This window comes from Sceloporus undulatus, chromosome 5 (genome assembly GCF_019175285.1).
Source record: "Sceloporus undulatus isolate JIND9_A2432 ecotype Alabama chromosome 5, SceUnd_v1.1, whole genome shotgun sequence".
Taxonomy (NCBI): Eukaryota; Metazoa; Chordata; class Lepidosauria; order Squamata; family Phrynosomatidae; genus Sceloporus; species Sceloporus undulatus.
This window is the reverse complement of record NC_056526.1, coordinates 148,987,340-149,004,130: the sequence shown is the minus strand read 5'-3', so window position 1 is coordinate 149,004,130 and position 16,791 is coordinate 148,987,340. Positions and strand designations below refer to the sequence as shown.

The window sequence follows — 16,791 nt, the reverse complement described above, 5'->3', positions numbered from 1 at the left end:
GCAGATGTTGATATTCAAGTGTTCTGTGGACCTTTCCAAAGGATTACAAAGAGTCAGTGCTCTTGGCTTTCTTTCCCAGAGTGAAGGCAGGGGCCACTTTGGAGAAGGCCTCTAGTTCTCCTGAGTGCCTTCTTCCCTCCTTGGTGAGGCCAGAAGTTGGGGAAACCCTTCTGCTTTCCTTCTCTCCAAAAATGCCAGAGGCCAAGATAGGGGGAGAACTAGGGAAAGAGGAGGAGAAAGAAAGAAAGAGAGGCTCACAGGCTTGTGCAGAGGCTGGCTGACAGGGTTTGAGGGAGAGCAGGCTGGAACCCAATGTCCTCCTTTTCCAGGACATGTCCTCCATTTCAAGCCTTTTTTTTGCCCAGGAGGAATTCCAGAAGGCCCTCCACCCATGACCAGGGTGACCAGAGGCCTCCTTTTCCAGGACACGTCCTCCTTTTCGCCTTTTTCTTTCCAGAAGGCCCTCCACTTGGAGCATGACCAGGGTGACCACTTTTCCAGGACATGGCCTCCATTTCAACCATCTTTCTTTCAGCTAGGTCCCAAAAACACACTGTAGAAACAATCCAGTTTGAGACCACTTTCACTGTCCTGGCTCAGGACTAGGGAATCCTGGGAATTAGAGTTTGTTGTGGCCCCAGAATAGGCCAAATGCCTCACAAAACTACAGTTCCCAGGCTCCCCTTAGCACTGAGCCAGGGCAGTTAAAGCGGTCTCAAAGCGGGATATTTTTGCGGTGTGTTTTAAACCCAGAATTTCACCCAGAAATCATCAGAGAGACCCAGGAGTCAGGACTGAAAAGGAAACATAGTTTCTGCGGCTGCAGCATCGTTTCCAGAGGAAATTCATACCTCAAATTCTGGGGGCCCGAAATTCAAAGCGAACCAAGTTTTGATAGCATTTCGAGCCAAGAAATCATGGCCTGAATCAAACGACCTTTGCTCCTCAACGTGGTTCAGTACTTCATTTCCCAACCCCTGAGCCTAGGAAAACTCCGCTTTCAATCTCCTCCGCCGCAAGAGGAGCAGTTTGTACTTAGGTTTAGCTTTTCTTTGGCCATGGCCTGCATTCCTATTCTATTTCCCCCTTGAAGCGCCTCCATTTTGCGGTGCCTCCTCCTCCTCCTGGCGTCGGGGACCTCTGGTCAGTCACTCTGGGAAAGAGAGCCACCGACTCCTGGGGCCTCCTCCTCCTCCTCCTCCCCAAACCAAGGGCAGGGCTGGCAAGAAGGCGAGCCTGAAGTCCAAGTCGGCCTCCAAGAAGAAGGGAAAGGCGCTGCAATGCCACCGAGGAGGAGGAGGAGGCTGGCCCTGGAGAGCCGCTTGGCCCCTTCCCTCCCTCCCTCCAAGCTTGAAGGGAGGAAAAAGAAAAGGAGGAGGAGGAGGAGGAGGAGGCCAGGCTCCAGGCTCGCAAGGCGGAGCAGCTTTCCCGACCCTGGGCTTTCCCTGCCTCTGGCAGCAGCTGGCTTGGAGTAGCTGAAAGTTGTGGCGGCCGGGCGGAGCCCCTTCTCCTCCGAGGAAACTGGGCAGAGGCTGCTCCTTCCTCTCCTCTTGCTTGCCTGGAAGGCACACAACCACACACACACAGATTATATCTATCTATCTATCTCTCCATATCTCTATCTCTCCACATACACCCAGGCACCCCCCCTTCCCCCTCCCCCCTTCCCTTCCCCTTCTCAGTCTCTCTTTCCCGGCCGTCTCCTCCTCCTTTCCTTTCTCCCATTGGAACCGCGGGAGAGGCGGGTTTTCTTTGGAGGGGGGGGGGGGGGGGGGGGGGGGCCTCCTCCTGATCCTGGGCCCAGCTGCCCAGCCACCAGCCCTCCTCCTCCTCCTCGGTCCAGAGGCTGCTGCTGGAGGCTCCCGGTGCGGACGCAGCCATGAGCGGCGGAGAGGTGGTCTGCTCGGGATGGCTCCGAAAGTCGCCGCCGGAGAAGAAGTTGAAGCGCTACGTAAGTCTCGCCGGGGCCCCGAGCCCTTTGGGGGAAAGGGGGGGGGTCTGGTCCCCCTTGGTTTCCTCCCAGTTTGGTTTTGCAGGGGGCTGGCTTCCTTCCTTCCTTCCTTTCCTTTTCCTTCCTTCCCTCCCCTCCCTCTCTCCTTCCTTCCTCAGTCCCTTCCCTTCCTTCCCTCCTTCCTAGGGATCTCTCTCTCTTTTTGTTTCCTTTCTCAATCTTGTGTGTGTGTTTTCCTCCCCTCATTCCTCTCCCAGCCCTGTTTGTGTTTTTCTCCCCAAACCCCCCTTCCCTTCTCAAACTTATGTGTGTCTGCTTTGCTCCTCTCATTCCTCTCTCAGTCTTGTGGGTGTGTTTTTCTCCCCTCATTTCTCCCCTGATTCCCTTCTCAAGTTTGTGTATGTTTTCCTCCCCTCATTCTCTTGTGTGTCTGTTTTCTTCCCTCATCCCTCTCTCTGTCTTGTGTGTGTTCTTCTTCTCTCGCCCCTTGTTCCTTTCTCAACTTTGTGTATGTGTTTTCCTCCCTTCATTCCTTTCTCAGTCTCATGTGTGTGTTTTCCTTCCCTCAGTCCTCTGTGTGTGTGTGTGTATGTGTGTGTGCTTTGCTCCCCTCATACCTCTCATTCTTGTGTGTGTATGTGTTTATTCCCATCGTTTCCTTCTCAGTGTTGTGTATGTTTGTTTTCTCCCCTCAATACTTTCTCAATCTTGTGTGTGCAACATATATAGTGTGCCTTTTGGCTGGCCCACCAAAGGTATCTACCAAATCTGTTTGGTGGGTTTCTGGTGTTGCTAGATTGGTCTATGTGTGTTTTTCTCCCCTCATTCCCTTCCCAATATCTTGTGTGTATGTTTTCTCCCCTCAATACTTTCTCAAAGTTGTGTGCGCAACATGTATATTGTCCAATATAGCTACCAAATATCTACCAAATCAGCTGGATTTCTGGTGTTATTGGATTGATGTGTGTGTGTGTTTTTCTCTCCTCATTCCCTTCTCAGTATCTTTGTGTATGTGTGTGTGTTCCCTCAAAACTTTCTCAACATGTATATTATGCCTTTTGATGGCCCAAGAAAGGGATCTACCAAATCTGTCTGGTAGATTTCTGTTGTTATTGGATTGGTGTGTGTGTGTTTTTCCTCCCTTCAGTACTTTCTCAGTCTCTTCTCTTGCTCCCCGCCCCCTTTTGCTGGGTCACTTGGACCCCTTGGAGCCTCTTTTCCACACCTAGTTGTGTGTGTGTGGGGGGGGGAGGCTTTTGCAGAAGGAGTTGTGGAGCTGGAGGACTTTGCAGAAGGGCCAAGTGTGCAGGAAAGGCCCTGGACAGACCTAGCTTCTTCTCTCCTTATTGCCCTTATTTCACAGAGGAAAGGCGGGGTGGTGGCAGCAGCCCTGAAGTTTTCCATTAGCTTCTCCTAGAGCTAGTCTGTTGTTGTTTTTTTCCCCTCGTTTGTTTTGTTTGTAAAAATGAAAACATGTCTCAAAAGCTGCATCCGCCTTGCAGAAATAATCCATTTTTGACACCACTTGAACTGTCATGGGTCCGTGCTATGGAATTCTGGGAAGTGTAGTTTGTTGTGGCCCCAGAGGGCCATAGCACGGACCCATGACAGTTCAAGTGGTGTCAAAAATGGATTATTCTGCAGGGCCGAAGCAGCCAAAGTTGCTCAAGACTGGACTGAGAGGACTCTGAAATGTCTCTGTAATGGTGGAGTTGCAGAGGGCTTGGTTTAATTTTGATTCTCCAACTCTTTCTTCTTTTCTTTTTAGTCTTTTTTTAAGTTTGGAGTCGCTATTGGAATCTGCCAACAGTCTGATTCTTAAAACAGCCCAGAGTTTAAACTGTACATGCAATCCCAAAGGAATTTGTGCCGCCCAGAAGAGAGAGACCTAAGAAGTCTTGTATAGGATGTGTCCGCACTCCAGAAAATAACCCAGTTTGATACCGCTGCTAACTGCCCCCCTGGCTGAATGCTGTGGACTTCTCAGTATTAGTTTTGTGAGACATTTAGCATTCACTGTCAGAGCGCTCTTGTGCCACAACAAACGGCAAATTCCAGGTTCCCATAGCATTGAGCCATGGCAGTTAAAGTGATGTCAAAGTGGGTTGTTTCTGCTGTGTGGATGCAGTCGTAGGTATGTGTTTTTTCCTCCATGGAAAGAACTGTTGTGTAGAAAGCAGCATGCAAAACTGTGAATGCATAGCTATCACCTTTTCTGTTAAATCTACATGTGTACAAGGGGATTGTTGTATGTTGTGACTTGCCAGTGAATTGTACCTGTGCATAGTATGAGTCATGACATCTCAGTATGTTGTGCACATGGAACTGAAATATCTGATTGAAACGTGCAGCAGAATTAGCTACTGTACTTTCACAAAGTCCGCTTGTTTATGGAGAGTGGGCTGCATGCTAGAAATGAAGTGATTTGGGCTGCCAAGGTTGTTGTTGTCTGCCATCAAGTTATGTTTGACTTATGGCAACCCTAAAGCGAACTTATCATAGGGTTTTCTGGGCATGTTTCTTCAAAGGGGGTTTACCATTGCCATCCTCTGAGGCTGAGAGAGTGTGACTTGCCCAAGGCCACCCAATAGTTTTTTATGCTTGAGTAGGGAATTGAATCCTGGTTTTCATAGGGCCAAAACACACTGCAGAAATAATATAGTTTGAGACCACTTTAACTGCCCTGGCTCAGTGCTAGGGAATCCTGGGAATTGTAGTTTACTGTGGCACTAGAGCTCTCTGACAGAGAAGGCTAAATGTTTCACAGAACTACAGTTCCCAGAATTCCCTAGCATTGAGCCAGGGCAGTTAAAGCGGTCTCAAACTGGATTACATCCACAGTGTGTTTGGGACCATAGTCGAACAATTAAACTGCAACATCACAGGCTGCGTCTTTCTTACAGGAGTGGGCAAAACTTAGTTTCTTTTTTTTACCAGAAAAAGGGGCCAAATGCAAGAGATGCACACAAGAGAACCTTTAAAATATAACCTTCTCATATAGAGCTCACAAGCCGCCTGCACAAAAATTTACTCCTGGTTACAGTCCACCCTCCCAGCATGTGTTTGCATAAAGGGGTATTTTTGTTGTAGATATTGTTAAACATCACAAATCCTTGCCAGTCCATTACTGACCACCCAGATTTTTTTCAGGAGATCCAGAAGTGCTGTCAGCCCAGCTCTGACTTCACTTCTTTGTAAATCAGGTGGTTTAGGAGGAACAATGCAGATTCTTTCCTTAATTGTTGTTTTGTGCCTTATGGTGACCCATGTGGTTTTCTTGGCAAGTTTCTTCAGAGAGGATTTACCATTGCTATCTTCTGAGGCTGAGAGAGTGTGAGTTACCCAACGCATTCCAGTGTGTTTTTTTAAGCAGGGAATTGAACTCCAGAGTCATAGTCCAGTGCTCAAAACACACTATCATCCTGTCTCTTATTTCCTTAATATTCCTTCTAAAATCCATCAATCCACAGTATTGGAATTGTGCAATGGCAGGAAGATAAATGTAGTCTGGTGGTTTTGATTCATACAGTCAGTCTGACATTGCTGATTCATTTAATTGTCACTTTTGTAGGTTTTTAATGGCACTGTGTTTTTAGATTGTAAGCTGCTTTGAATCCCAGTTTTGGGAGAAAAGTGGGTCAACAACAACAACAACATATTTATTTATTTGAATGTATATCCTGGGCTACATATGAACATCTCAGGGTACCATATATTACAGCCATCTGTATAATATGTATTGTTTCTGTAGAGATTATATGTTGTTGCTTTGGGGTGTAACTAATTCAGTGCCCTGTGGTGTTCTTGGTCCCATCCAAATTCAGGGTGGACCTGTTCTCTGATGCCTTCAGGCAAAATACCTCTTGGAACTACATATCAGTTTCTGGTCTCAGTTTCTGTCTTTTAAAAAAGTTATCCAAACCAGAATATCCTTAAAAGAAACAATACTGGCAACAACAACAACCAGTTTACATCTGCTCCCATTTCCTTTTATGACCTATCCGAAGGATCTCATTTGCTGGCCTTGACCAATTGCTTGGCAGTGTTTTGTTTCTTGGATGAGACTAGTCAGTTTTACATCTGGAGGAACACTCCATTTGTGTCAGAATAACTGTGACATCCACATAGTTTTATATGAGCAGCTGTCCTATACAATTGACAAGTTTTACCTATACAGCACCTAAAAGTTTTTACAGATATAACAAACAGTAAAGGGACTGTTTATCAAATTCAGTTTTCACTGCCTAAGGAAGGGGCTGTTATGTTCACACAGACAGAGACAATATGGATCTCAAGAGAAGTTACTTTTCTGCTGCCAATGGAGTTGAAATTTTGTTACCTGTCTTTTATTGCCCTTTGTCCCTGGTCTCCACATGGCCAAGAAGGGGAATGGCCTTTGCCTGTACTGAGATCCCTTCAAAACAACTGAACTACAACACATGCATCATCTGATACAAAATGTGGCCCTGTGACTCTACCATCCCCACTTTTCTTCTCCTGTATGCTTTTGAAATACTTTGTTTTAACCTAGTGAAGAATCCAGTGGAGCCTTGAAACTGTGCATGATGCATTTTGTGCATTTCAATTGCCCAATAAAGATATCACTCTTTTGTGGATTTTAAATTCTATTGTATTACCCTACACTTGGCAGTCTTTGAACTTTTTGACTGAACTGTGATAAAATCAGTTTTTGAACAATGCCAAAACAAAAAGTGTGGTAGTTTTTGCATCATATTGGTTGGGCATAATAAATATATTTTTCAGCTAAATTATTTTATACTGCTTTAAATTCTCGGCATTTTTGCAGGATATCTAGTTTAATTGTTTTTGCAACTTTTGTACCACCATGTTTTTAGCTGCATCTTGTTTTAATCTCATTGTAAGATGTTTTGAGCCCCTTGCTGGAGCAAAGGGGGAATATAAATTAAACAATAAATAATACAAAATTGGGGTTTGGTTTTATTCCCCACGTCCCACCATTGACACAAAACTTTGTTCTTATAATTGATTCATCAGTGCCTCTTTCCCTGCCTGTTGATATCTCTGACTAATCAAAACATTGTCTTTCACTCCTTTCCTAGGCTTAGGATATTTATGTCTGTTTGACTTTACTGCTATATTATATATTTTTATAGGTTTGTGTATGGGGCCCTGGGGTTATCCTTGATGGTGCAGTGGTGCAGGGAAAAGAATTAAATTATGCTGCTATCTACTTTATAGTTTAGCCTTAGAAGTGGAAGGAATGCAGTGCCCCCAACAATTTATTGTTCTTGATGTAAGGTCTCTTTCTTGCCTGAATCCTTGCAAAGTCTGAAGTGGTTCTGAGGTTATGTCTCATTTTTGTACAGTACGAGGTAGTGTCTTGGAATGGGTAGAAAAGGCCTTGAAACAGTTTACTTAGAAAGCATTGACAGTGACATGGCCTTGACCGATTACTAAGCATGAAATATTGACAAATAAGATTGCAGCCTGACCTGTAGAAGCATTCAAGGTGTCAGATTGTCAATTTAGGATAGCACTTCCAAATAATAATTCTTGACACCAAACAGTTTGGAGGAGACCTGTGTGCTTGACACTTAATTGCCAGTGGAAACATTGAGGAAATGCCATCACTGTGTCAAACTGTTCATGTTGGTTTAAGCATTCTGTTGTCTTGAAAGCAGGAGTGGAAAATGTGAGGCCTTCAAAATGACAATTCAACTCCAATTCTCAGTGTAGATGGTAGTGAATAATGATAGGAACTGGGGCCAAACAACATCTGGAGTGTTATAGGAAGCTATTTCTTACCCCTGATCTAAAGGTTTTCTTGCTCCAGTGGAGAGAACTGCATCCATTGGAGGAAGGGAACATTTGGGACATTTCATTGAACCCCACTGCTGAATTATTTTAATATTTATCTCTTTTTGGGTTGCTTTCCACTCATCCACTAGCAAGTCTGTTTTGGTGTTTTCATACAAGTATGTACTGTATAAAAATACATGAATCAATTAAATATTATTACAGTAGGAAATTAATTGGCCTCTCTCTGTTCTGTATCATTTCTGCGTGTACTTAACCATACGTTTGTTTCACCTTTGCTTCCTCATAGTCTTCCATTTTAAAAAAATCCACACATACTTGGATTTATATATGTATTCACATATGCATTTAATATATTTTCTGCTTAGCTATGCCTTCCTAAAGTTATGGTTTCTGAAAATATGCATTTAAAATGTATTTTTATATGGGTTTTGAGCCAACACTGAGTCTGCACACCTGGGGAAATGCAAAAGTTTGTGAACTATTATGTTCTGGCCTATATATTAGCTTGGGAGGTGCTGATGTAGTTGGTCTGAATGTGCAAATACTAGATTTCTTAGGCAACTTTAATTATAATGTGTAAAGGTTTTATTCCTTAGTTCTGCATTCTTCTGTCAGAAAGGAATAGAACATTGGTGGATTATATGGGGATGGGTGTGGGAAAGAGAGAAGTTAATAAAACCTACATATGAAATGAAGAAGACTCCCGCTGTATTAGACCAAGTGCTGCTCTAGCTGCTTCATTCTCTTAGCTCTGTGGCAAGTCTATGTAAAGTCCACCAGCAGGACCTGAATGCAGCAGCATCTTTCTGTTTATGCCACCAAGCAAACAATACATAAAGGCAGCCTACTTAAGGTGCTAAAAATGCCCATCGATCCCCACTAGTAACCATGGAGAACCTAGTCTTCCATAATTTTGTCCAGTCCCCTTTTGAAGCTGCCCAAGTTGGCAGGCATAACCCCTTTTGTGGCAGTTATTTCCAATGTTTTAACTGCACCATGTGAAGGGCTACAGTACTTCTTTTTATGTATCCTGTTCATCTTTGGTAGGTGACCTCTGGTTGGGAGAAAAGTCTCTGCTTATTTATTTCCTTCCCATAGTTTTATATAACTTGTTCATGCCTCCCTTGCTTAGCTGTTTTATAAGATGAAGAACCCTAGTCATAGTTTTATAATGTAAAAGTCCTAATCAAGCCCCTTGAGCTGACATCCATCACATCTACCCATACCTCCAACCTTTTTGGTTATCTTTTCTAAACTTCTTTTCCAGCTTTGCTATATCTTTTTTAGACCTGTACACATCATTCCAACTCTGGTTGTATAATAGATTTTTGAAAGGGAAATACAATATAATGATGTTGCTTGCCTTCAGGTCAACCTTCATTTATGGCAACGCTGCCATAGGGTTTTTTTTTTTTTGCAAGATTTATTCAGCAGAGGATTGCTGTTGCCCATGGTCACTCACTAGGTTTCAAAGCTGAGTGGGAATTTGAACCCTGGTCATCCAGAGTACAATACCAATATGCAAACTACTATGTCATTCTGATCCAGTATGATAGCTTTATTTTTTATCCATTTTCTAATTATCCCCAGAGAAGGATTCTGTTGGATGAGGAGGGTGGTTTTCTTATTAGAGAAAAGGATCAAGGCTTTGCTGGGGCCAGCAACTAGAAGCTACTAGTGTAATTAAATGGGATAATTACCAGCCTTTAATGTACACATTTTTTTTATCGACACAGTCCCTTTTCCCCTTTTATCCCTCTACTGAATCATTTTTGCTGGAGTAAGGTAGTATAGGTTCCGGCAGAGATCTGGCTACTTGCTTCGCTGTGAGGCAAAAACAATTATGTCCAGTTTTCTGGAGTTCTTTATCTCCCCTTTATGGTTGGCAGAAAGAGTTCAGAGCAGGCAGTGTGAAGGTAAATTCAACAACAAGAGATATTCCTAGTGCTTGCTGCAAACTGGTTTGTGATCTTGGTGCTGACCAGAATTTGAAAAGTTACTTGGTTTTGCCAGAGAATGCTTGGAGCAGCAGTCCAAAGAAGTGCCTTTTTCAGGCTTTGGAAATGCTGGGAAGCAGATCTTGACATCAAACTTACCATACTTTACTGCCTCAAAATCTCATGCAGACTTTTTATAATTTTCCTTTCAATTGTTCCTTTAGCTTTGTTGTATGGATCTCTGTTTTGCTTGGCTTATAAGTATCGTTTTTCTGGCCCTTAGTGACCTACTTTAAGGCATAGAGTTGCAGAGGGAAGTGAGCTAAGTACAGGATAAGTATTGTTGTGGTTGTATTTAACCTGATTCAGCATCTCTGGCTGTCCTATGTTTGAGGAAGTTTCTGCGTGAAGAATTCATATGACATGTTGCTGCAGCTTCTCTTGAGTAAATTTTGCCAAAGGAAACCAGCAGCAAGATGCCATGTAAATCTCCAAATTCAGAATTCTCCAGATTCCTTCACTAGGCTCTTTGGGATTCAGCTGTTGTGTTGCCATTTTTCCTGTTTGAAGAAACACACTGGATGGCTGATGTGAATAATACACTCTTGCTGCAATGAAAAGATGCATTGCTCAATCTTCTGTTATGTAAACTTAAGAGGATGGTATATCACTGTGAAGACTTATGGTGGGAGGAACTTTTGCACTCCCTTTCTTCAACTTTCATGCCTCATATTGTCAGAACAATACTTTAGATCTGTGAGATGTGAGTGTTATTGTTTTTCTGAGGCTGGGTTTTCTATAATTTCTATTTTGCTTTGTATTTAAAAGCCAGCAACAACCACAAAATGGACTGGCCAAACACATAATCACTGGTGAACAGCTTAAAGCAAAAAGAGATAGCAATTTTGTATACTACCTTTTTAGGTGGTTTCCCACTTTAGCTATCTTTACTTTTAATTTAGCTGTATAAGTTATATTGGTATTTTAATGTTTATAACAAGATGCCCTTAAACGCCTTTTTTGTATCATTGATTTTCTTTTTTGCTAAATTTTGAGTGTCTTTGGTTGCATCCGCACTACAAAAATAATCCAGTTTGAAACCATTTTAACTGCCAATGGCTCAATGCTATTGAATTCTGGAAATTGTAGTTCTGTGAAACATCTCTTTGTCAGAGACCTCTGGTGCCATAACAAACTACAGTTCCCAGAATTCCATAGCATTGAGCCATTGGCAGTTAAAGTGATTTCATACTGGATTATTTCTGCAGTGTGGTGCAGCCTATGTTAGGATTAGTGCTGTCCAAGATCACCCCCCTCCCAGGACTGCCATCCTTTTGGACTCTACTTTCCTTATTGGGAAATATGCATGTTGTCTAGTCTTCTAGTCTTATTTTTAAATAGTATCATTGAGTCCTGATGGAATTTGGCCCTGTTGACTCTCTCTGTTAAAACTAATACCCTGTTTTTTATTTTTTAGAAATTCCCCATTTTGAAGTTAAATATGACTATGTTGGCAGTTTCAGGGCAGCTTTCCAGTTACATGTATACTAATACTTGATAGCATCATGGTCCTTGTTCCACATGGTTCAGCAGCACTCACATTTTGCATCAGAACTGTGACACCGTTTAGGATAAAGCCTGGGATTGTTATCGCTCTAGGCAGCCCTATGGCCCATTGTTCTAAAGCCCAGACCTTTATGATGCCTAGAAATTTTGTCTGCTCATTGCAATCTGATGTACATTTCCCAAGTAAATATAAATGCAGGTGCATTTAATTTTTGGAGTGGTCTTTTTTATTACTTACCTGAGTTTTGTTGAGTAGGAATATGTCTCCTTTCATTTCGGGGAGGATCTAGTATTTGTTACCACTAATTCTGTGGAGAATTTTTCATTCTTCTTTCATTGTCTAGTTTATTGATTCTATCTTTTTGCTCAATGGTCGTGGAAAAATAGCTGAAACTTGATGGCTCTCAGTTCTTCTCCAGAAATCATTTAAAAACTGCAGTATAACATATTAAATGTTAAGCACCATTAGTTTGAGTCAGTTCAGGACAAGATCTGGCTTATCCAAAATATTGCCGTGACAAAATTAACCCCCTTTCCAAAACTGCAAGGTGTGCTTTGCTATCTTGCAGTTCTGTCTACATAGCAGGTCTTGTGTGGAACAGGTAGTGTTTCTAAAAATGCTCCCTTGAAGACCAGCACTTCAACTTCCTAACCAGCATTGCTGTTATGTCTCTGAGTTGTAGTTCCCAATGTTCTCAATTCAAGTATGTTAAACAATCCTTCTCCCACTTCTCTTACACAGTCAAAACTAGAGTGAGCAGAAGGTACTGGTGGCTCTTGAAATTACTTGTAGTACAGTAAATGGGCAAGAATTTGATTTCCAGTTTCAACAAAAGCAGCAACAAAATGACTCCTTGCCTAGCCTAAACTGCATCACTGAAATAAAGAAAGATTAGATTAAACAGGAGTTTTGTGTACAAGAATAATGAGGTCTATTTATTCAGTTCCTCAAATAAGTTGAACGTGGCTTAGAATTCTTACATTCTAAATGTCTGTCTTTTGAACAAAGTAGATTTGGCAACCATGAGCTCTGTTAACTTGCAGGTCTATAAAAGTTTTTCACCTTCATGATAGGCAGGCAAATAGCCTGTATGGCCAATGTTGCCATTGCTGGCTCCTAATGATTAAATGTTATGCTACAGGTATAGTTAGGGGGCAATGTAATGCTTTCTGGATGTTTTGGACCTCATTTATAATTTATATTTATTATATTGGCTGGGGCTTACGGAAGTTCTAATCCAAAACAGTTTACCTTTCTCCACATTAGAGGGACCAAGCACACCCCTTTCCCTCATGTAAGAAATGATCATTTAATAACCCAACACATTAAGCATTTTTCTTTTTATCAGCATGCGCTGGGACCATCATTCGTAACACAGAAGCCTTTAACAGTGCAGGAGTTCTCAGTCATGTCTGTGGAGGTCTTCTCTGCATAACCTTTTGCTTTTATGCAGCTTCCCCAGGTGGCCTATCTTTAGCCTTAAAGGCATGGAGCTCTGTGCTCTATGCACATACTAGCGCTTCTGCCCTAGAGAAGTACAAAGCACAATATAACTTCCATACCTGTGCTGGCCTTCTAGCTTTCTCTTTGTCTCTCTGTTTAAAATATGCTTAAGGTTGTAACAGTTTGTTTTTCAGTTCACAGCAGTTTGGCTATCCTTCCGTATCTTTCTTTCTTGGCTACTGTCAGCTGTTCCCTTTCCAAAGGGCAGCATGTAGTTTAAGATTGAAGTACATCTCACCTTGAAATGGTGAGCATTCTCATATCACAGATTCTGTGCCCAATTTCTCTTATTTTTACATACTATGTACTTTTGTCTGTGTATCTGTGGCCAGTTCCTCCCCTTTCTCTTTTTTGTTATAGCCAAGTAGGGAAAGAGTGGCATGTGGCTAACTTGCATCCCAAGGCTACTCAGCACAGCCAGCTGTGCCCTACCTCAGATATTTGTGAACAAAAAGATAATAGAAGGGGATTTATAGGTCACCTTTGAGTTCCAAGGAACATCTGACCCTTATGAAGGTTTCCAAAGGTCCCCAGGCAAAAATTCATTCTTCTGCTGCTTAGCTAATTCAGCCGTTATTTATTTATTTATTTATTGCACTAAAGCAGTATATGGGTTTTGCTCCTTTTAATCTTAGCTTTAGTCTAGTAGTTGTAGTTTGTGCCTTCATGCTACCTGTGGACTTATGCTCATTTTAATAATTTCTTTTCAAAAGTCCCCAGGCAAAAATTCATTCTGCTGCTTAGTTAAATCAGCCTTTAGCTTTTTGTTTTTTTGACACTAAAGCAGTGTATGGGCTTTGCTCCTTTTAATCTTAGCTTTAGTTTAGTAGTTGTAGTTTTTGCCTTCATGTTATCTGTGGACTTATGCTGATTTTATTAATTTCATACGGTTTTCTTAAGTAAGAAACACTCAGAGATGGTTTTGCCATTACCTTTTTCTGAATATAGCTTACAGCCATCTGATATTCCCTGGCACTTCACTTAATCAGTCTTAAGTCTAAAGGAGAGCCTAGAAGCTTAATAGGTCAGTAAAGTAGGGATGTGAGAATGTCTGGTCTGGATGGCATTCCTTCTTTACTCCTACCATGTGGCAGTTAGTGCTAGAGTGGAAATGTTTCCATGGAAAGTGTTGTAGAAGAAAACATTTTGGGTGGATGGGTGGGAATGATGCTTTACTTTTCTGTGGAATACATTGCTCCATGGGCTCATTAGTAATAATGAATTGATGTCAATTACAAACATAATATTAGGTAACCCTGACAGTGTCAAAGCTGTAATTTGCAGAGTGATTATCTCTAGGAAGAATATGGAAGAATGCATACATTGATTTTTAAGTAAGGTGGAGTATGACATATACATAATTCTGGAACAATTAGATATGATTACCTGAGAAGGGACTGACAAGTAGTGACAGAGAAACTGATAGAGTCCCAACAGCTATGTAAACAAATGTACTTGTTGAGAAGTGATACCCTATTTAAATAGTGCATATCCAGCAGAATTTCTCTGTGGGTTGCACTATCTGTGGTTGTGCAGAGACAAATTTTGTGCAGTAATCAGAGTGTAAAGACTAATAGTTGGAAAACCTATTCAGCTTTGAAGCTCCATACGTGACTATAGGCCATTCTCTTTCTAATTTATCAGCCACACAGGATTATTGTGAGTCTAAAATGGGGCCAGAGCACCACATTCCATATATTGAACTGCTTGGAGTAAAGAAAGGATATAGCAGCAGACCAGATGAATGAAGGCAGGGTCAATAATAAGAGAAATAAAACACTAGACAATATGGACAATGAATGCATGTTCATTTTCTTTCAGTGAATAAAAACATTCACTGTTGACTGAAAGCTTGGGCAAGCATTAAAATCTTGATCTGAACAAAGAAGTCCCCATGTAGAACTTTCTGGGATTGGTATTCCTTAAATAAATGCAAAGTCTCCTCTTATTGAAAAGCCCCTATCTTTGTGGTGGTTGTTTATGTTAACTGCCTTTGAGTGGACCTTGACTCATGGTGACCCTGTGGAGGAATTATCTCCAAGACCCTATGTCCTCAAGTTCTCTGCTCAGGTCCTGCTGGCTCAGGCTGGTGTCTCTCTGATTGGGTCTAACCATCTGGCATGGAGTCTTCATCTCTTTCTACAACCTTCCACCTTTCCTAGTGTCATTGCCTTTTCTAGTTATTCATTTTTCTTCATGAAGTGTTCAAAGTATGACAGCCTCAATTTAGCCATCTTGGCTTCCAGAGAGAGTTCAGGCTTGATCTATTCTAGAACCCATTTGTTTGTCTTCTTGGGTGTCCACCATATCCTTAGCACTCTTTTCCAGCACTACATCTCAAATGAGTTCATGTTCTTCCTATTAACTTTTTTTTTTTTTACTGTCCAGCTCTCATACCTATCATACTTATTAAAGCAGTGATGCCCTGGAAAAGGACCTTTGGCTAGTGTCTCAATGCTTGGGCAGATTATAAGTGAAAAGATTCCCTGCTCCATCATATGAAAATAATTCTGGGCTGGCACAATGCTAGCTTTAAATTTGCTGTTTTACTTTTTTGACTCTTCATTGTCATGGGGTGTTATCTGCCTGTGATCGTTCTAGTCTAGTATGCGTATAAGCTGAGGTGGTGTACATTGTGAGGTTAGATCAGATTATTTTGAATAATTGTGTTCGTCTGAATTTATGTTATCTGATCTCTACCCTTTTCGAAACATAAGAACAATTTTTGATGGCAGTCCTTTGCTGCAGTATTACTTGTACTATACTGTACCACGGATATTTGAGAGGCACGCCTTCATCCCTTCCTCCCTCTGGCTGTATGCATTTTATTGGAAGAAAGCTTTGCCCTTGGGATAGAAATGTTTAGATTACAAAGGTGGGGGGGGGGGGGGGGGGGATCTAGAGACAAGAACATGTTTTTCTTTTTATAGCACCCTACCAGTTCTCCAGTGTAAATATTTTAATAGGCTGCAGTAGATTTGACATTTTAATTTAAATGAAACTGATTCTTGTTTGCCGAGAGGGCAGATTCTTTAATGTGGGAATAGTTATGCTGTTGTGTGTTACCAGCTTTTTAAAGCACTGCCCGTCCTGTTGAGACAATGGGTATTGCAGATGGTATTCGATCTGTATGTTCTTTATACTAAGGAGGACTAAGTGATGTTTGTATTGTTGAAGATTTGATATTGGTCTCCATGTGGATTGTTCTTGCATATGTAGATATATGGGACTAGCTCACATCCACATGGATGCTACTTGATTCTTCCTCCTTATTCAGTGGTGGCAGCTGAAGTGTGAATTAATTCCACTGAAAGCATTATGGTGAAAGTGAAAATTAAATCCAGTTTGTAATAACCATTAATGAAGTCAGCTCACCACTTGATGTTGCCTCTGAGTGTTGAGTTTAAATAAAAAGGATGGAAAAAAGTGGAGGCTAGTAAAAGAAAGACAGACGGACAGAAAGAAAATATCCCTGGATACATTTTAGACAAAGCTTTCAAGTGGTCTCCAGAAGGTTCAATGTTTATATTAATTTACTTTTAAAAAAAAGTACATAAAAGTGCATAAGGTGTATATAACACATATGAATTTATGGCTCCATCTCCAAGGTATCTCGTTATATATATGCAAATATTCCAAAATCTGAAACACCTCTGGACACAAGGATTTTGTATAAGGGATGCTCAACCTGTATACCGGTATCTTTCATCTCACCTTTTGCCTTTGGCCCTACTCACTACTGGAATTTCTCTGAAATTGAATTTGTCCCTAAGATTGAAAGAGGTTCCCCAGGCTTGGTTTAGCAGGACTGACTGCTTACTATTTTGTTTGCTCCAAGGTGTTTTTTCCCAAAGTGAAGGCAAACCTTTCTGCTGGATTTTGTTGGGCCCTAATTAACAGGTTCAAGTGAAATATTTTATGTGATCTTTCATTTCTGTTTTACTTATTTACTCTATATATAAGCATCTATTTGAATGGAAAAATGCATTTATGTGTCTATATTTTTGTGGGTTTTTCGGGCTATGTGGCCA

At 41.5% G+C, this 16,791-nt stretch overlaps 1 protein-coding gene across 4 annotated transcripts in view; it reads left to right on the top strand.

Moving 5' to 3' along the window:
* The first annotated feature begins 1,783 nt into the window (after positions 1–1,783).
* Positions 1,784–16,791, top strand: part of GAB1 (GRB2 associated binding protein 1) — a 98,003-nt gene continuing 82,995 nt past the window's right edge. For all 4 annotated transcript variants that reach the window (XM_042468477.1, XM_042468475.1, XM_042468476.1 and 1 more), the window contains exon 1: positions 1,784–1,951. In XM_042468477.1, coding sequence (XP_042324411.1) covers positions 1,880–1,951 — 72 coding nt within the window. In that variant the 5' untranslated portion in view covers positions 1,784–1,879. The remainder of the gene's footprint in view (positions 1,952–16,791) is intronic.